Below are 23,983 nucleotides of genomic sequence, written 5' to 3' on the forward strand. Positions count from 1 at the left end.
TGTGCCCCTTTGTAACCGTCTGGTGTGTAGTTTGGGTTTAAACGGTCTAGTGGGCACCTAAGCTTCCGACCCATTAATAGCTCTGCCGGGCTGCGGCCAGTTGTTACACAGGGGGTTCTGTGTTGGACTGCTAAGAATGTATCGATTTTTGTTTGCCAATCGCCTGGCCTGATTCTGGACAACGCTTCCTTTGCGCTCCGAACGAAACGTTCTGCAAGGCCGTTCGTCGCAGGGTGGAAAGGCGCCGAGAGGACATGCCGGATGCCCTCCTCTGCCAAGTACCCCTCAAACTGGGTTGCCGTGAATTGCGGGCCGTTATCGGAGACTAGAGTGTCGGGCAACCCGTGGGTTACAAATAGGTGCCGTAGGACTGAGATCACGGCCTCGGCTGTCATGGATCTCATGAGAATGATTTCCAGCCATTTGGAGTAGGCATCGACTACTACCAGAAAGGTTTGGCCGTGGAAGGGGCCGGCAAAATCGATATGGATCCTAGACCAAGGGCCCTGGGGTCTCTCCCATTCCCGAATCGGGGCCGTTGGGGGTAGCGGTCTGGACTCCTGGCAGGCCTGGCATTTCCCTACCCTTTCAGCAATTTCCGTGTCCATTAAGGGCCACCACACATAGCTTCTCGCTAGACCCTTCATTCTCACGATCCCTGGGTGGCCTTCGTGAAGGAGCCCCAATACCTTTTCCCTCAATTTCTCCGGGATCACCACTCGATCCCCCCATAGCAGGCACCCCCCTTGAGCTGAGAGTTCCCCACGTTTTTTTACAAACTCTTTAAAACGCTCGCCCGGCGGCCAACCTCTTTGTACCCAACCAATTACAGTCCTTATTGTAATGTACCTGTACGAAGCCCGAGCCACCTCTTTGGATGTGACTGGGCCAGAGTCCAAAGAGTCAATTAGCAGAACTGGTGTTCCCGGAGTGGGGTCTTCGATAGTCTCTAGTAACGGGCATCTGCTCAGGGCGTCTGCATGCCCTAATTCCTTCCCTGGCCGGTGTAGTAGATTGTAAGGATACGCTGCCCAGAAGATAGTCCATCGGGTCAGTCTGGGCGAAAGTGCCACGGGCGTTGGGCGTCGCCTGCCAACAGTCCTAGCAAAGGTCTATGGTCCGTGATGATTTCGAAATCACGACCAAATACATATTCATGGAATTTCTTTACTCCGGAGACTATAGCCAAGGCTTCCTTATCAAGCTGGCTATAATTCCTTTCAGTTGATGACATGGTTCGGGAGTAGTATGCAATAGGGGCTTCTGTGCCATTTGGCAACCTGTGGCTGAGCACAGCCCCCACCCCATAGGGAGATGCATCGCAGCTTAACACTAATGGCAGCGTGCCATTGTATTGGATAAGGAGGCTATCACTCGATAGGAGATTCTTTACCCCTTCGAATGCCCTAGCTTCCGCCTTTCCCCAAGACCATGCAGCCGTCTTTGCTAGTAATTTATGCAGCGGCTCGCTACTGTTGCCTTATTTCTTAAAAATACCGCGTAGAAGTTGACCAGACCTAAGAATGCCTGTAACTCCGTTTTGTTCTTTGGAACTGGGGCCTTCCTGATGGCCCGTACCTTGCTTTCAGTGGGGTGAATCCCTTTTCTGTCTATCCGGTAGCCCAGGAATTCCACTGATTCAACCCCGATCTGGCATTTGTTCAGTTTAACTTTTAGACCGGCAGACTGGAAAATGCCCAAAACTTTTCGCAGCCTTACCCCTAGTTCCTCTAGGTTCTCAGCGGATACCAATACATCGTCGAAGTATGGTACCACCCCTGGTAGTCCTTGTAACAGCCGCTCCATTAGGTTCTGAAATAACCCTGGAGCCACGCTAACCCCAAACTGTAACCGGGTGCACTTAAAAGCCCCTCTGTGAGTCACAATTGTCTGCGCTTCGGCTGTGCTGCTATCTACGGGTAGCTGTTGATAGGCTTGGGCTAAGTCTAGCTTGGCAAAAACCTGCCCTTGCCCTAATGAGTGTAGTAAGTGCTGTACCACCGGAACGGGGTAAGCACTCTTTTGCAATGCTTTGTTAAGCGTTGCCTTGTAGTCAGCGCAAATCCGGACCGACCCGTCCGGTTTGACTGGGGTGACTATAGGGGTTTCCCACTTAGCATGGTCAACTGGCACTAGAATTCCCTGGTTTACTAGCTTGTCCAGTTCCCGGTCAATCTTGGGCTTTAGGGCGAATGGGACCCTCCTAGCCTTTAACCGAATAGGGGCAACTTGTGGGTCTAAGTTAAAGGAGATAGGGGTCCCCGTGTACTTGCCCAGGCAGTCCTTGAAAACGTCCTCAAACTCCTTCATGAGTGTGTCTTTGAGGTCGACTTCGTTTCTGAAGATTCCAGTCACTCCCATGCCCAATGCTCGGAACCAGTCCAGTCCCAACAAGCTTGGCAGGGTTCCATCAACTATGGTGATGGGCAGGGTTTTCTTGTATTGTCCATACTCGACGTGGACGGACGTTACCCCTCGAACAGGGATGCGATTCCCTTGGTAGTCTTGTACCTTTAGTTTCTGTGGTTGCAGCTTGCGCTTTGCGATGGCGGGTAAGGCTTTCACGAGAGTGTCCCAGGACATGATCGTGATCGATGAGCCGGTGTCCACCTCCAATCGGCACGGCACCCCCTCAATCTTTGTTTCCGTAAAGATTTTTTTTCTAGGCGTGTTGATGCGTGACCCACTCTCACGGTAGTCTGATTCAACTTCGCGCCTTTTTTGAGTTGACCAATCACGGGCCGCTTCGCCGTTCCCGCGCTCTGATTGGTCGGTTTGAATTTTTGGCGGGAAGGTTGGGGTGCTCGACAGGCCTGTGCTATGTGCCCCTTCCTTTCGCACCGCCGACAAATCGCATCCTTAAATTTGCATTGTTGTCGTTGGTGTTGCCCTCCACAACTCGCGCAGTCACCCCGGTCTTCTTTCTCCGGCCTCCCGGTGTGGAAGACTCCTTCCTCTTCCTCACCGTCCGACTCGGCCTGGACCTCTTCGTTGTGGACCGGGGTTGATTTCGCACCAGCCGTTGGTGCGACCGGCTTTTGTAGGGTTTCCGCCGCCTGGGTAGACATCTCATGAGCCCTGGCTTCGTCCAAGGCGTTTGCCAGCGTCAAGTTGCTTTTGGACAGCAGCCGCCGTCGCAAACGGATGTCCCTGACCCCACGAATGAGTTGCTCCAGCAATGCCTCGTCCAAGTCTCGGAACTCGCAATGGTTCGTGGCTTTCCGCAGGGCTGCCATGTATACGCTGATGGGCTCGCCCTCTTGCTGCCTACGCTCCCTGAATTCGTACCGTTGCACATACTTGGACGGCGTTGGTGCATAATGGGCTTTCAATACGGTCTGTAGAGTCTGCCACGGCACCGATTGTACCGGCGTTGGCTCCGCTAACGATTCGGCGGTGTCGAAAACCTCTGGACCGCAGTGGCTCAGGAAATACGCTCGCTTCCTGTTGTCTGAGACTCCTTGGAGTTCGTTCGCCTCGAGGAAGCACTCGAAACGAGCCATGTATGACCCCCATTTTTCCTTAGCTGGGTCGAATGGCGCTGGCGGTGTGTAGCTGGACATCGCTGCTTTCCGCCCCTTGTTTGCTGGGTTCGCGTCTTCCTGGTGAGTTCAGCTCTTTTTCCTGGCGCTCTTAGCCTCGAAATCCCACCTTCGTCGCCAGTGTTAGATACGGGCAATAACAAGGCAGGAGACCAGGGTAGTGACAACAGCTCTTTACTATATGGTGAACCCAGCAACCAGTGCCCGGAAAAACCTCTCCTTATATACAGTTTAGCCGGTGGCTTCAACCAATCAGCAACATGCTTTTTTCCCGCCAAAACTTTTAAAGATACATTACAATTAATATAAATGTTTAAAAGAGGAAAATACCTGTCCTGTTTATGTTCACACACTGAACCACTATCAATGAACTAAAACCTGGCTGTATGTTCAGCGCAGAAATCAATGTCCTGTGCAGACCCAACAATCTGAGTGTTTAGCTACTATGAGGAAGCAATTTTGTGAAGACAAACGGCAGGTATTTTCCAGGTTGAGATTCTGCTATTGATTTAAATTTCTCCAGAAACTTGAGTAAATTGCAAAATATATAAACTCTGAGGTCAGCTCCTCAATCTATCATACATTGAGCTGAATTTTATGAATAAGCTATTGTTCACACCTTAAAGCCACAGATTATGGCTTACAAATCACACACACACATTAACACACATTGCACCAGCATCTTTTAAAAATGACTTGCCTGAAAGCATCACATCTGGAGATAACACCACAACTGCAAAGGCAGCTGGTACCTTAGAGCAATGTTTCTCCACTTCGCAAGTTAAGATGTGTAGACTTCATCTCCCAGAATTCCCCAGACTGCATGATGGTTGAGGAATTCTAGGAGTTGAAGTCCACACATTTTCAAGCTGCCAAGGTTGAGATACACTGCCTTAGAAGATGGAGACTTCTATCTTTAATTCATAATTATCTTGGTCTCAAAGCAACAACGTGTATTTCAGGAAGGATCAGGATAGAGTTTGTCCTCATGTAGGATTCCTCAGAAGTGCAACGAGAATGTTCAATTCCAGGGAGACTCTGAGCTAATACTAGCTGGGTATCAGCCAAAGAAGAGTGTTCATCTTATGTGAATCATGTACAGATTAACAGAGTTGGAAGGGACATTGTAGGTCATCTAGTCCAACCTCCCCCCCACCCAAGCAGGAGACCCTACACTATTTCTGACAGATGGCAATCCAGTGACTTCTTGAAAGCTTCCAGTGGTGAAGCTCCCACAACTTCTGAAGGCAACTTCTGTTCCATTTGGTTGATTGTTCTCACTGTCAGAAAGTTTCTCCTTATTTCTAGATTGAATCTCTCCTTGATCAATTTCCATCCATTGTTCCTTGTCTGGCCTTCAGGTGCTTTGGAAAATAGCTTGATCCCTTCCTCTCTGTGGCAGCCCCTCAAATATTTGAACACCAGTATCATGTCTCCCCTGGTCCTTCTCTTCACTAGACTAGCCAGGCCCAGTTCCTGCAACTGTTCTTCATATGTTTTAGCCTCCAGTCCCCTCATCCTCCTGTTGCTCTTCTCTGCACCCTTTCTACAGTTTCAACATCTTTTTTTATAGTGTGGTGACCAAAACTGGATACAGTATTCTAGGTGTGGTCTTACTAAGGCTTTATAGAGTGGTATTAATATCTCCCTTGATCTTGATTGTATCCCTCTGTTAATGCAGTGAATGTAGTTGCTGCAGAATACAGAATAACAGAGTTGGAAGGGATCTTAGAAGTCTTCTAGTCGAACCCCCTGCTCAAGCAGGAGAACCTGACCATTTTGGATAAAAATGGCTGTCCGGTGACAGAACACCCATACCTTCTGTAGGCAAGCCGTTCTGCTGATTAATTGTACCACTAATTAATTTGTCCCACTGATTAATTGTTCTTTGTTCTGATCTGCTTTGATCAGAAATGTCTGGGGCAGCGTTTCTTAACTTTATAACTTGGACATGCTCAGACTTCAACTCCCAGAATTCCCCAGCCAGCCATGCATCCCAGCATCTTCACGATGTCAAGGTCGGGAAACACTTTTCTGGAGTATTTTGGGCAATTTTGGATTCTTGCTTTGCAGAAAACATCCCTTTTGTCTACTGACAAAGAAATCAAACAAGGCAGTGAGAAGTTTGAAAGGCCAAAGGAATAGAGTGAATTTAGCCTGCAGGCCAGCTTATTAAAGGTGGCATGATTGGCATTTCAGTTATGTGAAGGGCTCTTACACAGATGATAGAGACACAACAGGCCCAGTTGGCACAGGGTTGCTGGGACTTTCAGTCCCAAGGGCATGAGCTGCGGGGGGGGGACGACTCCTTTGGAGGGCAAATCCTGAACAAAAAGATTGCAGCAATTACCACAAAGCAGACTTTGACTAATCACTAAGAACTTCTCCTCTGGCACTTGAGTTGTTGGGCAGGAAGAGAGGTTGGCTCTTCATTGGGCTTTAAAGAGATGCTGCCACCAAAAGACATTTTGGGAGATCTCTCCTGGGCAGGCTGTAGGATGGGATGGCCTTTAAAGTCCCTTCCCACTCTTTGAGTTTATGATGCCACCATGTTCCTATTGAGTGTTGAGTACTGCATCCAGTTTTGGTCAGCACATTAAAAAAAAAGATGTTGAGACTTTGGAAAAAGTGCAGAGAAGAACCACAAAGATGATTAAGAGCCTGGAGACTAAAACATATGAGGAAGGGTTGCAGGATGTGGGTATGTTTAGTTTAATGAAAAGGACTGTGGAGGACATGAGAGCAGTATTCCTGTATTTGAGAGGCTGCCACAAAGAGGAGGCAGTCAAAATATTTTCCGAAGTACCAGAAGGTAAGACAAAAAACAGTGGATGGGAACTAATCAAGGAGAGAAACAACCTAGAAAGAAGGAGAAATTTTCTGGAAGCGGGTTCCTGAAATGGCTTGCCATCAGAAGTTGCAGGTGCTTCATCACTGGAGGTTTTTGAGACAGGACAGCCACTTGCCTCAAATGGTATAGTCTCTTCTGCTTGAGCAGGGGGCTGGACTAGAAGATCTCCAAGGTCCCTTGCAGCTCTATCCTGATTGATTGAGTCGCCCCAAAGTCGGATGAATTTCAGGAAACCCACCTGAAGACCACCAAGCTAATGATGCTTCTTGACAACTGCCAAGACTTTGTCTTCAGTCCTGGGGGAAGGACAGCTGTGTTCTCCTGGTAGGAAAGCAGGAAACCAGCAGCTGGGACTATGGACACTGTGAGGGAGACAGCACATTTATCTGGCAGTGCAAATTATCAAGAGAGCGGGCATTTCCCCCCACACCCATATCTCTTTGGGAGAGAATTTGGGGCCTTGTGATCAAGGTCATGAGTCTGGGCTGAGCCCTCCAGCTCCCAGGGAAAGAACAATTGAGGAGAGGACTCGCAATCTATTCCCTGCTATCTGGAAAGAGAGAGAAACACAGAGAGAGAGAGAGCAGGAAAATATTGTCTTCAGCAATAAGAAGTGTCAGAAAGAAGCAGAATTAGCAATCCAACCAAGGACGGCTAGGGATTCAAGCCAGAGGCCTCCTGGGACTGGTTCATTCCAGCCTCTTACAGGGGCTCCAATGTGGAATTTGCAAGAAAGTCACAATCCTCAATGTGCAATCATCTGGCAGAGCTGGGCATTCCCTCCAGCGGGGAACACGTTAGGCATTCACATGCAAATATATGCAAAATGCAAAGATGCATGGGGTTGCACAGTACCTGCTGCTCAAGGCATCCTCTAATTTCCTCCCTCTTCCTTTGAGGGCAGGGTAAACTGCTTTGGGTGGGGGAATAATGCCTCCCAGCCATGTTCCTTAGTCATGGTGGATGACTGAACGACAATGGAGCCTGTTATCTATGCTTGAATGGCCATTGTTTCCAGTTAGCATTAACCCCATTGGTTTCCAGCAAAGAAGAAGGAAAGGAAGCTCATTAGAAAGAAAAGACAATGAGAAACAGGATGGTGTAGCCGTGAGGATGCAGCATTAGGTATGAGGAGGCCCAGAAGCTCCATTTCCTAGAGTAGGTATACTGGCACATCTTGGGAAAACCTGAATCTGAAAGTTCTGGGTTTTCCCTCATTAAATCAAAACCCCTAAAACCATCCCCTGACTCCTCAGTCGATCACATGCTCCAATCACCATCTGTCTCATCTCAAGATAGCACTCCAACCACTCCTTCTCCAGATGTAGGCTTGTCCTGACCTTGACCAACGGGAGGAATGCTATTTTGTCTAAATACAAACCCTCAGTTGAATTCTCTCTCCTACTTTCCCACACATGAGAAGGTGGCAACCTGGAAGCTTCTGGCTTAATATGCAAGGGTGGGTTGTACTTAGCTTTACTACCGGTTCGCAGCGGGATCACTCGCGCGTGCTTGCTTCACTTGCGCTTGCTTCTGCGCATGTGCAGAAGCTTCCTGATGACATTGGGGTTGGTGGGCAGAGCTTGCCCCATTTTACTACAGGTTCGCAAGAACTGATCTGAATCAGGGGCAACCCACCACTGCTAATATGGCTTCCAAAGCTGACAGCAGTATTTGCAGGCTAATTCTGCCAAATGCCACGAGTTCGATCTTGACCGACTCAGGCTTCCATCCTTTTGAGGTGGGTAAAATGAGGACCCAGATTATTGGGGGCAAGAGGCTGACTCTGTAAAATGCTTAGAGAGGGCGGTAGAGCTCTATGAAGTGGTATGTAAGTGCTATTGCTATATTCTATATGGTTCTTCAACCAAAATAAGGTTAAACCCAAATAAGGTCAGGAGGCCTTCAAATCCTGTAAGCACCCCAAGTTGCTCCCTGGTAAAGTTTGGGGAGGGGCTTTTGAGAAGCTCCTCCCCACCTGGGCTGCCATGCCCTGAAATTACAAGCGCACCCCCTGCCCCAAAGGGAGAGAATCACCACTCTAGATCCTTCCAGCCAGGAGCCTAGGGGTCGTCCTGCATGGGGCAGCTGCAAAGGTGCGTCTGGCTGCTGACAACATCTTTATGCCAGAAGAGAAAATCATATTTGGCTGCAAGGATTTCTTTTTGTTGTTGCTGTTTTTAGGGAGAAACCCCCCTCCTTTCCTCCCCTTCCTTCCAGTGCTCCACAGGTGCCTCAGGGCTACAGATCTTGGTGCACAGGGCGCTGGCTAGGATTCATATCTTTTTTAAAAAAAATCCTGTGGGAACCTGGCATCTTCCTTCAGCAGGCAAACGATTCTTCTCGTTTCCCAAGGTTGAAGAATTTTACCTGGGAGGCAAGAAAAATAGGTGTTGCCCTGCCCTTCTGGGCCTCTGCCAAAAGTTCAGAAGAGGTCCAATCTGGAAGAGTTTTCAGAAGCCGGTTTGCACTGCGAGCCACTTGGCCAAGATGGTTGTGATGTTTTCCAGATTGCTGGGCTGCAGGAAGCCTTTTCCAGAGCAGCATTGTTGTTCTGGCCACCCTCTGCCATCACTTGGCCATCGCACCTAGTAAAGCTCTATGTCAACATTCTGAGCAATCCTAAATTGCATTAACAGAGAGACACAATCAAGATCAAGTGAGGTACTACTTACTATGTAAGACCACACCTAGAATACTGCATCCAGTTTTGGCCCCACACTATAAAATATGTTGAGACTCTAAGAAAGTGCAGAGAAGAGCAACCAGGATGATTAGGGGACTGGAGGCTCAAACATATGATGAACAGTTGCAGGAACCGGGCCTGGCTAGTCTGGTGAAGAGAAGGACCAGGGGAGACAGGATAGCAGTCTTCCAATATTTGAGGGGCTGCCACAGAGAGGAAGGGGTCAAGCTGTTTTTTAAGGCACCTGAAGGCCAGAAAAGGAACAATGGATGGAAACTGACCAAGGAGAGATTCAACCTAAAATAAGGAGAAATTTCCTGACAGTGAGAGCAATCAACCCATGGAACAGAAGTTGCCTTCAGAGGTTGTGGGTGCTTCATAACCGGAGGCTTTCAAGAAGAGACTGGACTGCTATCTGTCAGAAATGGTGTAGGGTCTCCTGCTTGGGCAGGGTGTTGGACTAGATGACCTACAAGGTCCCTTTCAACTCTGTTAATCTGTAAATCTGAGTAATGCACCCATCGAAAGCAGAACTCCGAGGCTAGTAGATTCCCCAAAGAACATGTTTATTGACTGCATTGAATTGGCACAGCTAGTGGAAAACCAACTCTGATGTTTCAGGTTCCTTGCGTCACTCCCTCCTTCTCCCAACTGCCACCAGTTGAGATGATCTTGGTTCCCACAAAGAAATCTTTTGTTTTGTCTACAGGTGAGCTATTTACCCCCTCCCTTCCTAAAGTTCTTGGCAACTCTGAGGCTGCAGAAAATGGCTTCAACCAGGTTGGCCTCAGAGTTGTCACTCTGCACCTTGGCAGACACCATGTCTAAAATCAGGAGTCTAAAATCAGCCTCTCTCTTCCATGGCTGCTTCTGCTTCTTCTGGACAGCATCATCTCAGTCTGGGATTAGGTGAGCCTTGGCCCTCCTGACCCATTGCAAGGCCTTCCAAGTTTGGTTTCTGTCCAGACCTGGGACTCCCAAAGTGAGACAGAAACCCAGCTTTGTGGATGGTTATTTTACCTGCCTCGGTAGAATGTGTTTTTATAGTATAGATTTGATTTGTTCTGATTTATTTTAGCAGCACTGCCCAGAGTCACCTATGTGGGATGGATGGTGATATAAATCAAATAAATCAAATCAAACCAACAGTAAATAAATAAATCTAAGCATGATCTTATTTTCTAAGCAGAGTTCTGAAGTGTTTTCTGGCTCCTAAATTCCCTGTCAGACTTCTGCATGAACCTTAAGGTTGGCAGGCATTAAGGTTGGCAGGGAAGGTCCTCTTGACCCACTGGTGCCAGGCCCATCTGTTGGGCACAGGGAAAGGCCCTTTGTCTGTGTTGGCTCTCAAGTTACGGAAGGCATATCCTGGCTGTTGTGTTGAGACCTGCTCGTCCCACTCTGAGAAAAGGACTTAAGCCTTTCCTCAAACAAGTCTTTTGATTGGAACAAGAATAAGCCTCGTTCTTGTTACCAGCTTTGAATGGCTTGTTTTTTTGCCACCTGTGGCTAGAAAGGTGCGGTCTACTTTGATATAGTAAATAATATTTACTGGAGAATAAAGTGAACCTGGAAGGCAGAGGAGACCTCAGGCTGTTCAAGGGAGACCAATGCCAGCCCAATGTTTTGGACTACAGTGCCCATCCACCCACCGACAACAAGGAACCGATGGCAACTGAAGTTTAGTGCTTCTCCTCTCACACATTTTTGCGCTCAGCTCCCAAAAGAGAGGAATCAATGAAATGAATTCAGTTTTACCACTCCTGCTTTGCTGGACTTAAAAAAGGAATGGGTATGCTTTAAGATGCAACGTCTTTGCCCAGAATCAGAATCAGAATAGAGCTGGAAAGGACCTTGGAGGTCTCCAGCCTTTGATCATCATCATCATCTTAGTTGCTTAGTGTGGTGACCAAAATTGGTTGCAGTATTCCAGGTGCAGTCTTACTAAGGTTGTTATAAAGCGGCACTAATACTTCATGTGATCTTGATTCTATGCCTCTGTTTATACAACCCAGGACTGCATTAGCTTTTTTGGCTGCTGTTGCACATTGCTGACTCTTATTCAAGTAATCATCCAAGGTCTCTCTCCCAGTTACTGTTTTTGAGCCAGGCCTCGCCTAATCTGTACTTATATCTTTGATTCTTTTCTACCTAAATGTAAAATCCCAGAGAGCTCTCTTGTGGCAAAGGAAACCCTCTCCATCCACTATGGCAGAGACAAGGCGCTCCTTTAGTTGCGTCTCCAGAGATGCTCACGAGGCCACGAGTGTCAGCCAAGAAGAGCTATAGGGCATCCGTGGCCCAAAGTGCACATGGCCATTCAGTGTCCCCTTCCCAAGCCGGCCTAATCTGTTCAGGCAATGGGATGGGGAGGGCGTCTCCCCTCCCATGTTGACATGTAAGTGCCCATTGCCCTGCTTGGCATGGTGGGGGCAGAGGGCAGCAGGGGCTGGGATGCCAACGCATCTTTTCCTGAAGCTGCAGAATGACTTGAGCTGTTTCAAGGAAGGAACAGGGCCCCCCCACTGCTGCCCCCTCCATGGGAGAGGTTGCATCATCTGCTTTGGTGGTTATTCTTCAGGCCTCGACGTGTCGGGGTTTTTAAAAATCTCACGAGTATTTTATTACTTTGGGGTTGGGACGGAGAAGGGGAAGAAATGAAATATTAATATGCAAAGAAGTCAACTTCAGGATGACTCATGAGTTGCTGATGGGCACAGCTGTCTGGAGAGTTCACCTTGGCACCTGCGTACCCCAGCTGTGTGAGCATCCATGGAGGTGGGGAGGTCACCCTGCCCCACTGCCCTGCGTTGCAGCCTTAGGGTTTACTGTGGGTGCCTCGGGATGCCTCTGGGTGGGAGAAAGGGCTGGGTTCGTTCTGTTTAGGTGGGACTTCAGAGCGTTTCAGGCAGAGGTGGTATTCAGCTGGTTCTGACCAGTTCAGGTGAACTGGTAGTGACGACCTCGCCCACAATCCCGTTGTATATCGCTGTTTATGACGCCAAACGCATGTGCGGATGGTGCACTCGAGCAAATCGCCATGTTTGGTCATGCTGCTTGCATGCGCAAAGCAAGCGTGTGCGCTCACATTTCCGGTGCTGGGTGAACCGGTTGCTACAGTATGTGAAGCCCACCTCTGGTTTCAGGGAACCACAAAAGGTTCAGGACTCTGCGGAAGCCGGCCTCACCATTAGGCAGGCCTGTACAAGAGGCTTATCTGTGATAAGCTGAACCATAGCCACGGGCCACGGTTTAGGAAGCATCGTGGCATCATCTTCTGCAAATGAAGTGTGCAGCATTGGGCAGAGCAAAACAGATGCAGGAGATTGGGGCCCCCAGAGGGCTGTGGTGCACCTGGGGGAGCCACTTTGTATGGCTCACTTCATCATTGCTACCCGCTTTGGGGGACCGGTTCCTGCTTTTAAAAATACTTTGTCCTTTCAGTCCAGGTGACAACAGTCAGATAGACCCCAAAGCTCCCAAAAACTTTCCTGCCATGCCACTGAAAAGACATTTTCTTAAATACCCGCTTAATAACCGGTTTACAAAATCCTTGTAAGGCCACACCCGGCATGCTGCAACCAGTTTTGGTCACCATACTACAAAACAGATTTTGAGACTTTGGAAAAAGTTCAGAGAAGAGCAGCTAAAATGATCAAAGGCCTGGAGACTAAACCATATGAAGAACAGCAGCAGGTTTGGGGTCTGGCTAGTCTAAAGAAAAGAAGAATTAGGGGTGGCAGGATAGTAGCATTCCAGTATTTGAGGGGCTGCCGTAAAGAAGAGAGGGGTCAAACTATTCTCCAAAGCACCAGAGGGCAGGACAAGAAACAATGGCTGGAAACTAATCAAAGAGAGAAGCAACCTGGGATTAAGGAGAAATTTCCTAACAGTGAGGATAATGAACCAGTGGAACAACTTGCCACCAGAAATCGTGGGCGCTCCATCACTGGAGGTTTTTAAGAAGAGCCTGGACAGTCACTGGTCTGAAATGGTATAGGTTCTCCTGCTTGAGCAGGGCTGGACTAGAAGATCTTCAAATTCCTTTCAGCTTCTATTCTATTCTGTTCTATTCTATTCTAAATACACCATGAAACATAGTACTCTTAACTATGTATTTTGAATTTCCATCAAACATCAGTTAAAAAGAAATATAGCTTTTATCTTGATCTTTGGGGAGTGCCGTTCCTGGCATGCAAAGACCAAGTGGAGACTCAGACAAGGTTGTGTGCACATAACACAATATCTATCTATGAACCTAAGCAATGCCTTGTTGGATGGGGGCCCTTACCCCTCTCACAGTGGCCAACTCTCTGCAGGAAGCCCAGGTGTCTAGAAAATGGTCTTGAGAGCGCCTCTCACTGCCATCCAGGTGAAGGCCCTTCATCCCCAGGATTTCCTCCCATCTTTACCTGAAGCCAGCCCACCTGGCAGCCAGCATCACATCTTAGGGTAAAATCCATAAGAATTTGTCACTTGCAAACCTGGGGCAAAACTCACCTAACACACTTCTCACTTAGCAAGGTAAATTCTGGGCTCAATTGTGGTCATAAGTGGAGCGCTTCTTGAACGGGTAGTCTTTGACTTACAACAATTGGTTCAGTTTGAAGTTACAACGGCACTGAAAAATGTGACTTATGGCCAGTCCTTTATCATTGCAGCATCCACAGGATCGCACGATCACAAATTCAAAGTGTTGGTGACTGGCGTGCACTTACAACGGTTGCAACATCCCGGGTCATGTGACCTTCCCGGTTGGCTTCCGGCCAGCAAAGTCAATGGGGAAAGCCGGATTCACTTAACAATTGTAGTGACTCGCTTAACTGCTGTGGCAAAACTGGGCATGTCTCATTTAACAACGGTCTTGCTTAGCGAGAGAAATGATGGTCCCAACTGCATAAGTTGAGGATTACCTTTAGACTGATTTCTCTCAATCGCCACTCCATTTCTGAATTGCAAGCCAACCCGGGCTCATCCAGCCTGGCTACATTTAGTCTCCCCTGTGCTTTTGCCAGACCAAAGATGGGCTTTCAGGGGCCTGGAGACCACCTGTGCTTCATTGTGGCTGCAGGCTGATGCGCCTCCCTGGGTTTCGATCACTTGCTTGGCCTGCAGCCAGCTCGTTTTTGCGGCCTGCAGGCAGAGGCACACCTTGCTGTGGCACCGGGAACGGCAGGGGAGCAGGCAGGGAGGATGCCTGGCGAGAGGCTGCCCGGCCGGTCTGCTTGGTGTTTGCATGCGGGCACGAGTCGTTCGTGAGGCAGTGCTCAGTGCAAAAGCTTAGTCCTTCCTTCTTCCTTCCTCCCTCCTCCCTCCCTCCCTGAGCTCTTGGGCCTTGTGGCACCAACTGGGCCAGATGCTGAGCTCAGGCCAGATCCTGAGATAGGTGCCAGCCAGAAAGGAACTGTGCCCCTCTGCAAAGCGACAGCCAGGATTGCACCAGAAAATAACGGCCACCTGTCTGTCTGAAGAAAGGAAGGTTGGAATTGCCATTGCTCTCTCTTTGAACTTTGGGGGAGAGGGGGGTGTTCCCCAATGACCGAGAGATTCTCTGGAATGTGCTGAGAAGGCAAAAGCCGTCCATGCCACAGCCCCCTCCCTTTTGCGAGGGCACTTGGGTTGCATCCTGCAAAAGGGGAAGCCACATCTCCAACATCCTGTGTGTGAATTTCACGCTTCCTGGGAGGGAGGAGAGAGAAGAGAGGGCTCTTGGACAGACCTCCCCAAACTGGAGTCCTGCAAAAATGGTGCTTTCCAAGAGTGGGGGGGACGAATTTGGGCACTGGCACCCCAAGGATGAGTTGCAGGGCCCTCATCCCCCACATCTGTCCCCACCTGACGCTGCAGCAGATGAGGCTTGGAAGGGACCTGGGTGTCTCAGAGCTGTCTCAACCCCCACATTCCTCCAGTATAACCCCCCAGTATAACCCTCTTTGGCAGGAACAACGTGGTTGAGGCTGGCATTCAAAAGCTTAGAATAGAATAGAATAGAATAGAATAGAATAGAATAGAATAGAATAGAATAGAATAGAATAGAATTCTTGTGATTGGACACACAAGGAATTTCTCTTCGGTGCATAAGCTCTCAGTGTACATAAAAGCTGTAAATGAGAAATCATGATCATAGTCATCATAAATACATGAATCATGAATTGTAAGACACAATGCTTAGTGATAGTCATGGGATACTAAATAAGCAATCAAACTCATACTAGGAAACTAAATAAAACAATATAAATTGTAAGATACAAGCAACAAGGTTATAGCTATAAGTGAAAAAGGAGATGGGTGATGGGAACGATGAGAAGATTAATAGTAGTGCAGATTTAGTAAATAGTTTGACAGTGTTGAGGGAATTATTTGTTTAGCAGAGTGATGGCCTTCGGAAAAAAACTGTTCTTGTGTCTAGTTGTTCTGGTGTGCAGTGCTCTATAGCGTCATTTTGAGGGTAGGAGTTGAAACAGTTTATGTCCTGGATGTGAGGGATCTGTAAATATTTTCACGGCCCTCTTCTTGATTCGTGCAGTATACAGGTCCTCAATGGAAGGCAGGTTGGTAGCAATTATTTTTTCTGCAGTTCTAATTATCCTCTGAAGTCTGTGTTTTTCTTGTTGGGTTGCAGAACCGAACGAGACAGTTATAGAGGTACAAATGACAGACTCAGTAATTCCTCTGTAGAACTGAATCAGCAACTCCTTGGGCGGTTTGAGCTTCCTGAACTGGAAGAACATTCTTTATTGTGCTTTTTTGAGCAACGTGGTTGCTTAACCACATTGTTTTTGCTCAAGGTGGATTTTGAGCAACGTAGTTGAGGCTGGCATTCAAAAGCTCAGAAAAGAAACAGAACGTCTTGGAGGGGGGGGAGGGGAGGTTGGAGAACAAGTGTTGACTTTACGTGTCTGAAAGAGGAGAGGCCGGCTGGCTGTTTCTGCACAGCTCTCATTTCACATGTGAGATAAAATTCCCTCCTTTTGCACAGTAGCGGGCAGCCTGGCTCTGCCAGGGACATGTCTGGGCACGGCCATTCTCAACCGTAGCAGAAAACGGAGGCTCATATAGCGCGCGGCTTGGCACCAGGGCAGGTTCCAGACACAAGTTTTTCAGTGTGATCCGGATGGTGCCCTGGGCAGCAGGTTCAAAATGGGCTGCTTGGGGGTGGGGGAACGGGTGCTGCAGGTGGATCAGGGAAGAGATGCTCTTGCTGCCTTTATAGCAGGGATGTCAAACTCGATTTCATTGAGGGACGCATCAAAGTTGTTTGACCTTGTAAGTGGGTGTGCCCAGGGTGGGCGTGGCCAGCTTGAAGTCACTCATTGAGGCTCCATTTTCGGCTGCAACAGTCTCCCTGAACTGCATTTTCACTGGCAGAGGGCTGAAGGAGCCGTCATGGCTGAAAATGGAGCCTGAGAGGGCCGTGCATGGCCCACCCGAGCTCCGTTTTCACTGGCAGAGGCACCACGGGATGGTCCTTTGCTGTTTCCAAGATGGCCTCACGGGCCAGATCTAAGCACCCCACGGGCTGGATCCCAATCCGGGCCTTGAATTTGACACCCTTGCTTCAGCTCTGCTCCCCCATTGGGGGGGGAGGGAATTCAAAAGTTACAGGTGTGGGGGTCACTTTGTGAGGCCCACTTAAACCGTCACACCAAGGAAAGCAAGTTTTTGGGATCTGTCTGAACTCCGAATCAAAGAAGTGTTCGAGAAAAGATGTGGGGTTGGTGGAACGGCTGCAGAAGTTGACGGAGTTTGCAGAGATGGCTAAATTGACTGCTTTGATTAATTTTTTTTTAAAAAAAACACACAATTACTTTTGTTTCTACCTGGAAATCACTTCTGGGCTTTATGCTTGAGTGGGGTGTGTGTGTGGAGGGAAGTGAAATGTTGATTTTGGGCTTTACCGATTAGAGAGGGTTGTTGTTATAGAAATGGCTAGTTTATGCTACTATGTAAAAGTAAAAAAGTTGAGGTTTGACACTATTATCTTATTCTATTGCACCAAAGGGAGTCAAAAGTTAATGCCTCCTTCCTTCCTTCCTTCCTTCCTTTTTCCCCTTTTCCCTATATGTTTCTCTTCCCTTCTTCCTCCCTAATTTTCCTACTATTTTCTTTTGTATAACTAATAAGAATTGAGAAAAGAAGAGGAGAGGAGAGGAGAGGAGAGAATTGAGAAGAGAGGAGAGGAGAGGAGAGGAGAGGAGAAGGGAAGGGAAGGGAGAGGGGAAGGGAGGGTAGGGGAGAGGAGAGGAGACTACCCTGGACTTTTTCCAAGTATGTTGGGCCTCACTCAAATATTTTGCCTTTTTTCTCAAGAAGAAGTTATGGGGATCTCATTAATCAAATGATTTTTTTTTGCCTGGACATGCCCTCAAAAGCATACTGGATGCTCACCTGCTCTTTTCCAAAAGAAAAAAAAAGATGTGAATGGAATATGCAATTTTTTATTATTAAATTAAATTAAATTAAACATGTCATTCACTTACATCATTCCAGACAGATAATCCCACCTTTTAGGTAGAGCTAAAAGTACCCACAGGGCAAATTCATTTTATGTATTTGTTGGCTTAAACACCATGCCCAATTAAAAATCTCAGAGTGGTTTGCAATAAATTGTGAACCTTTATTGGCCACACTGCAAAAGTAGTTTGTTACTGCCTGCTCCCAGGATATTTTTTTCTAGCTCCAAGTCCTATCTGGGATCCCATGGTGGTCTCCTATCCTTGGACTATCTAGGCCAAACCTTGCTTAAACTCTCCACATCCACCAGGGTTGTCAAGCAGAGGTAGTATTCAGCCGGTTTGTGTGAACATTGGTGGAAATTTGGCCAAGGTCGCTGAACCTGTAGTGATGGCCGGCTGGTCCCACCCTGGAAACGGTCCTCCAGTCGCCACTCGCTCACTCTGCCTGCCATGCTCGTCACCGATATGTTCTTCATTCACACACTTCCCATTGCCTTGCAAGTCCAATGGGATGCGCATGCATGAAGAACATGGCGGCGACAGCAGCAACTTTTTCCACGACCTCCGGTATTTTTCAGCAACCTGCAGCTTCTTTGCCAGCCGCTTTCCAGCAGCAGTGGCTGGCTGGGGGCCACAGAAAACTCCGGTCAGCTTGTCTTCCGGTCTCTGGACCAGCCGCCACGGAAGATAAGCAGCCCGAACAAAGAAGCGGTGGGGGAGAGGAAGCAGGGCTAGGGCCAGGGCCGCTAACGGAGAGCAAATGGGGACGACTGGCAAAGGGAGGGGGGCGGGGTTAGATAGGTGGAAATTCCAAAAATGTTCCTACCTTTTCCTGTGGGCGTGGTTACGTGAGGGGGTCATGTGACTGAGTGGGCATGCGTGTGAGTGACATCAAATTGGCCACGCCCACTGTCACATGCCCCCCCTAGCCACACCCACCAAACCAGTATCGAAAATTTTTGAAACCTATCACTGTTGTCAAGGTGCTACTGAGACTTCCTGGGGGAGAGACGGATAATTTGAATTTCCTCCCAGTTTTCTCCCAAGCTCTGCCACAGGATGCCCAGAAGGCGTGATTCCTATTCATTTGAGCATGAGCAACACATGCACACCACCCTAAATCCAGGGGTGAAATGCTCCCAATTCGGACCAGATCGGCCGATTCAGTAGCGAAGGTGGCAGGTGGTTCACAGAACCAGTAGCAGATATCTCTGCCCCCCACCCCCTCCCATGCCCACCCAATCGCCTGGTCACCCACTTGCCCGCTTTCTGGCTTGCCGGTTCTTTTTAAAAATGCTTTTAAAAGGTAAAAAAAAGAGGCTCTGACGATCACAGCTGAGCCGTGCATTCGTCAGAGTCTTTTTTTTTTCATTTTAAAAAGCATCAGCTAAATAGATTGTAAAAAAAATGCTTTTAAAAGTAAAAATAAAAATTGCGCGCCACAGCTGATCACACACACACACCTGCACGCAATGTTCTACTTACCCCATGCCTCCTTTTGGCTTGCACTGCGCTTGCACATGCGCAGCCAGAGAACCAGTATTAAACCAGTTCAGATTTCACCACTGCCCTAAATCCTAAGCACAATTCTTGCACCAGTCAGGCTTAAAATGCTGGGATGGTGGTGCAGGTGCTGGCCTAGAAACCTGGAGACTGTGAGTTCTAGTCCTACCTTAGCCATGAAACTTTGGGCCAGTCACTCACTCACAGCTCAACCTCTCACAGGTTTGTTGCTGTTGGGGAAAGAGGAGGAGAAAGAAGGTATGGATGCCTCCTTGAGTTATTTATGAAAATAATAAAGGTGGGATAGAAAAAATCTAAAAAAAAACAATGACTGCAATTAAATGTCTATCTAGGTTGAGGAACCACCATGTGTCTAAAATTTTACAAATTAACAGAGTTGGTCATCTAGTCCAAACCCCGCCGACCGCCCCTGCCCAAACAGGAGACACTGCACTGTTTCTGACAGATGGCCATCCAGTCTCTTCTTGAAAACTTCCAGTGATGAAGCTCCCACAACTTCTGAAGGCAACTTCTGTTCCATGGGTTGATTGTTCTCACTGTCAGGAAATTTCTCCTTATTTCCAGGTTGAATCTCTCGATCAGTTTCCATCCATTATTCCTTATCTGGCCTTCAGGTGCCTTGGAAAATAGCTTGACCCCCTTCTCTCTGTGGCAGCTCCTCAAATATTGGAAGATGCTATCCCGTCTCCCCTGTTCCTTTTCTTCACTAGACTAGCCAGGCCCAGTTCCTGCAACTGTTCATCGTATGTTTTAGCCTCCAGTCCCCTAATCATTCTGGTTGCTCTTCTCTTTCTAAGATCTCAGCATCTGTTTTATAGTGTTGTGATCAAAACTAGATGAGGTGTGGTCTTACTAAGGCTTTATAGAGTGGAGATCTATGCTGCCTGACATCATGAAAGTAAGCTATGAGCTACTAACCTCATTGCCTTGTTTTTAAAGTCACAAATAGGCTGTCCTAGCATAGAAGAGCATAGAAGAGGCCAAAGGGGCCCTGAAGTCCATCTAGTCCAGTGGTTCTCAACCTTTATAGTGCTGTGACCCCTTTAATACAATTCCCCACGATGTAGTGACCCCAACCGCAGAAGGGGGGGGAAAAGCGGCAAACTGTTTTTTTGAATTTATCGCGCCTGAAGCCATATTGGCTAGCAATCTGAACTGCTTGCGATTGCCTTAAGGACGGAGGCATTAAAGCGGAGACTCCTCCCCTATTAAGTTTATCGCGCCTGAAGCCAGATTAGGCTAACGGTTGGGAGTGATTGCAGCTGGCTTGAGAGGGAGACATCAGAGCAAAGATTTCTCTCTTTTTTAATTCATCGCGCCTGAAGCCGAATTCGGCTAGCGATTTGAAGAGCCTACAGCTGGCTTGTGGAGTCAACCATTGGAGCGCGATTCTTTGACTCACAAGTATACTTCCCATATTTCCGATGGTCTTAGGCGACCCCTGGCAAATCGTCATTCGACCCTTAACGGGGTCGCGACCCACAGGTTGAGAACCGCTGATCTAGTCCATCTCACTGCTCAGTGCAGGACTCCAAATTAAACCCCCCTTCACTGATGGCTGTCCAGTCTTTGCTGAACCATAAATTTGACTGAAAATGGAGGTCAAAGGTTACTTGAAACAGCTTGGATTGAATATTTTTGTGCCCAGTTGCAGAAGAGTGGACAACCAATTAAATATGAGCCAACTGTGCGGCGGCAGCCAAAAAAGCCAATGCAATCCTAAACTGCATTAACAGAGGGATACAATCAAGATCAAGGGAGGTACTAATATCACTCTACAAAGACTGGAGAGATTCAACCTGGAAATAAGGAGAAATTTCCTGACAGTGAGAACAATCAACTCATGGAACAGAAGTTGTCTTCAGAAATTGTGGGAGCTTCATCACTGGAAGCTTCCAGGAAGAGACTGGGCTGCCATCTGACAGAAATGGTGTAGGGTCTCCTGCTTGGGGGGGGGGGTTGCACTAGATGACCTACAAAATCCCTTCCAACTCTCTTAATCTGTTAATTTCAAGAGGGTCCATTGTTATAAAGTGGGTGTCTTCAGACAACTGAAGCTGGAAGCTGCTTCTCCTTTGGACTTCTCAGCAGAATCAGTCCTCCTGCTTCTCTCTTCACCTCCTGAGGCTCTGGCCCCCACCCCAAATTGCCAGCAAATTGTCCTCTTGATTCCAGAAGAAAAGGCCCAATTACAGGAGGAGGCATGGTATTCACTACATTTAATGAAGGCAGCATAATTGCAACACAATTGGAAATTAAATTGAATGAGATCAAAGGTAATTGTTCTCCTTGGTTCCACCTGCCTCTCGGGGAGCAGCCTTTGGCATGCCACCTGGCAACCCAGTTTGACCCTCCTCTTGGAAACGGCACCCAGGATTTTCATCCCCGTCACCCTGTGCAAACCGACTTTTATCTTCAGCCTCTTTTCCACCTCTGCATTTCCCTTCCTTCTGGCAGAGGATCCCCAAAAACAAAACTTTTCCTGTGGCTGCCATGCTCTGGAGCTCCAGGGCATTTTCCTTGCTTTGGGGCATCCCCGAGAGGACTGTCAAAAAAAAAAAAAGATGGCAGCCACAATAGATGCTTACAAAAAGGGGGTACCGCCCAGCAGTGGGCTCCATTTTGACCTTTGGACACACACATACCTCTGTAGGTATCTCTGCTTGGTGGTTCTTGCCCAGTCTGGGTGCCAAATGGATGGGTTTCTGCGAAAAGAGAAATGGGCCCAGTTGGGGAGAGAGGCTGCTGACACACTGGCCTTGATGTGCACCGCAAGGAGGGGAGTGGCGGCCCCTCTGCACCCCACCCCAGCCTTGCCATGCAACCTCTGTCAGCTTCATACATTGGTGAGCTGCTGTGTCTGGTATTTTCTCACGCTCAGCTGCTGGCAGCCGCCACTTCGCGGGGTGTTGGAACTTGCCCGGCTATCCCACCCTGATTCTTTATCTCCTTCCTGGGCCCTGGAGCTGGAAAAGTTGCCGGCAGGAGCATCATTGCAACATGGGCCCAGACCAGCCAAGACTGAGGGTGCCCCATAAGCTGACTCACTTCTCTGCATGCCTCCCTGGGAGGGAGGGAGAGCGCGCCGAGCCTCTGGTCCCTTCTCTCCTTGGGGTTCTGCCTGCTCCCCACTTCCACAAGAAGAGGAGGCATTCACGGATGTAATTTCCCCGCCTGCCTCCTGTCTTATTGGTTTATTTGCATCCTGCCTGCCTTTCTTAATTTTACAAATGACTCAAGGTAGCAAGTGTCTATGGGAGTGATGGCGAACCTTTTCGACATCAAGTGCCCAAACCAAAACATGTGCTCACGCCAGCACTCCAGAAACTCAAAGACCAGCTGCTGGTGCACATGCGCGTGCCGGCCACCTAGTCTTCATGCGTCCTAGAGTGCCAGAAACCCAAAGTCCAGGTGGCCAGTGCACATACTGTTCTTTGGCTCTGGCACATGCAAAGATCAGCTGGCCCTCACACATGCCCACTGGAACCAGAAGAGCAGCTGGCAACAGCGCACATGTCCACAGAGAGGGCTCTGCATGCTACCTCTGACACACATGCCATAGGTTGGCCATCTCAGGTCTATGGAGATGCTCAGTCATCCAGGTCACGGTTGCCGCTTTGAAGAAAGAAAAACCAAAAAGTCCAGTTGCCTCTTGAAAAAGCACCTTTGAGTCAAAGTGGCACATATATCCAATGAATATTCCCCCTTTTATTTTCCCCACAAATACAATAACCCTGTGAGGTGGGTTGGACTGAAAGAGAGAGAGGAACTGGCCCAAAGTCACCCAGCCACTTCCATGGTTAAGGCAGGACTAGAACTCACAGAGGGGAGCAGAGAGGTTGGCTTGTCATCTGGAAAGCTGACAGCCAAGGTTCGAGACCCGATTGCCACACGATGGGGTGAGCTGCTGTCTCCTGCCCCAGATCCTGCCCACTGAAGCAATTTGAAACAGTTGCAGGAACTGGGTGTGGCTAGTCTAGAGAAACTTAGGTGGTTCAGTGGCTAAGGCACTGAGCTTGTTGATCGAAAGGTCGGCAGTTCAGCGGTTCGAATCCCTAGTGCCTTGAAACGGGGTGAGCTCCCATTACTCGTCCCAGCTTCTGCCAACCTAGCAATTTGAAAGCACATAAAAAATGCAAGTAGAAAAAATAGGGACCACCTTTGGTGGGAAGGTAACAGCATTCCGTGCGCCTTTGGCATTTAGTCATGCCGGCCACATGGCCACATGACCACAGAGACATCTTCGGACAGCGCTGGCTCTTTGACATTGAAATGGAGATGAGCACCGCCCCCTAGAGTTGGGAACCTTTACCTTTACTTTAGTCTAGAGAAAAGAAGGACTGGGGTGACATGATAGCAGTCTTCCAATATTGAGGGGGTGAACCTATTTTCCAAAGCACCAGAAAGCAAGAAACAATTCTGCACTCTTTCTAGGGCCTCAACTTCAACACCCAGAATTTCCCAGCCAGCATGTTACGTTCAGTAGTAATACCATTTTCAGTCTCCGTTCCATTTCTGTTCCAATTTCCTTTTGGGATGTGGGGTGTGTCCATGAGGAGACTTCCCAAAAAAATCAAGATCACAGCTGCAACCTTGTAATTGAATCCAAACTTTTTCTCATGCAGGACAGCCAGAAAAGGGGAGAGGACTTACAGCTGCAGCATGTCCACCATAATTTCAATGTTTTGGTTTCCCGCACCAAGAGACCTCTGTTGCATTGTCACTTTGCACATAACACAGTGGAGGCCTTGATGGTGCAATTGCAACTTTCCTTTGGGTACCACAATCTCATGAGGAGCAGAAGGCAGCCCCTCCCCTCATCCAGTTTTTCTCACAACAACCCTGCAAAGTAGGTTGGCTCAGGTGCATCCCTGGCCCAGGGAAGGGAGAAAGCTGGAAAGCAGATCCACAATGTTCACTGCTG

General features: G+C 48.4%; 1 protein-coding gene across 3 annotated transcripts; it reads right to left on the reverse strand.

Annotated features, from left to right (window-relative positions):
• Positions 1 to 21,110: 21,110 nt before the first annotated feature.
• Positions 21,111 to 22,374, reverse strand: LOC131186255 (uncharacterized). Of its 3 annotated transcripts, none has more exons than XM_058159638.1 (3): positions 21,902 to 22,374; positions 21,705 to 21,764; positions 21,111 to 21,452 (listed from the first exon to the last, which is right to left on the reverse strand). In XM_058159638.1, the coding sequence occupies exons 1-3, from the start codon at positions 22,115 to 22,117 to the stop codon at positions 21,330 to 21,332; spliced, it is 399 nt and encodes a 132-aa protein (XP_058015621.1). In that variant the 5' UTR covers positions 22,118 to 22,374; the 3' UTR covers positions 21,111 to 21,329. The 3 variants fall into 3 exon arrangements, with proteins under 3 accessions (XP_058015621.1, XP_058015622.1, XP_058015620.1); XM_058159639.1 differs by having other exon boundaries at positions 21,111 to 21,604; positions 22,108 to 22,150; XM_058159637.1 differs by having other exon boundaries at positions 21,111 to 21,764.
• Positions 22,375 to 23,983: the final 1,609 nt, after the last annotated feature.

The sequence above is a fragment of the Ahaetulla prasina genome, chromosome 16, assembly GCF_028640845.1.
Source record: "Ahaetulla prasina isolate Xishuangbanna chromosome 16, ASM2864084v1, whole genome shotgun sequence".
NCBI lineage: Eukaryota > Metazoa > Chordata > Lepidosauria > Squamata > Colubridae > Ahaetulla > Ahaetulla prasina.

Excerpts from the sequence above, each read along its gene's own strand:
- LOC131186255 (XM_058159637.1), bottom strand. The coding sequence starts at position 22,117 with ATGCAGAGAAGTGAGTCAGCTTATGGGGCACCCTCAGTCTTGGCTGGT. Across the intron at positions 21,765-21,901 it reads AGACACAGCAGCTCACCAAT|AAACCCATCCATTTGGCACC; the intron begins GTATGAAGCTGA and ends CTCTTTTCGCAG.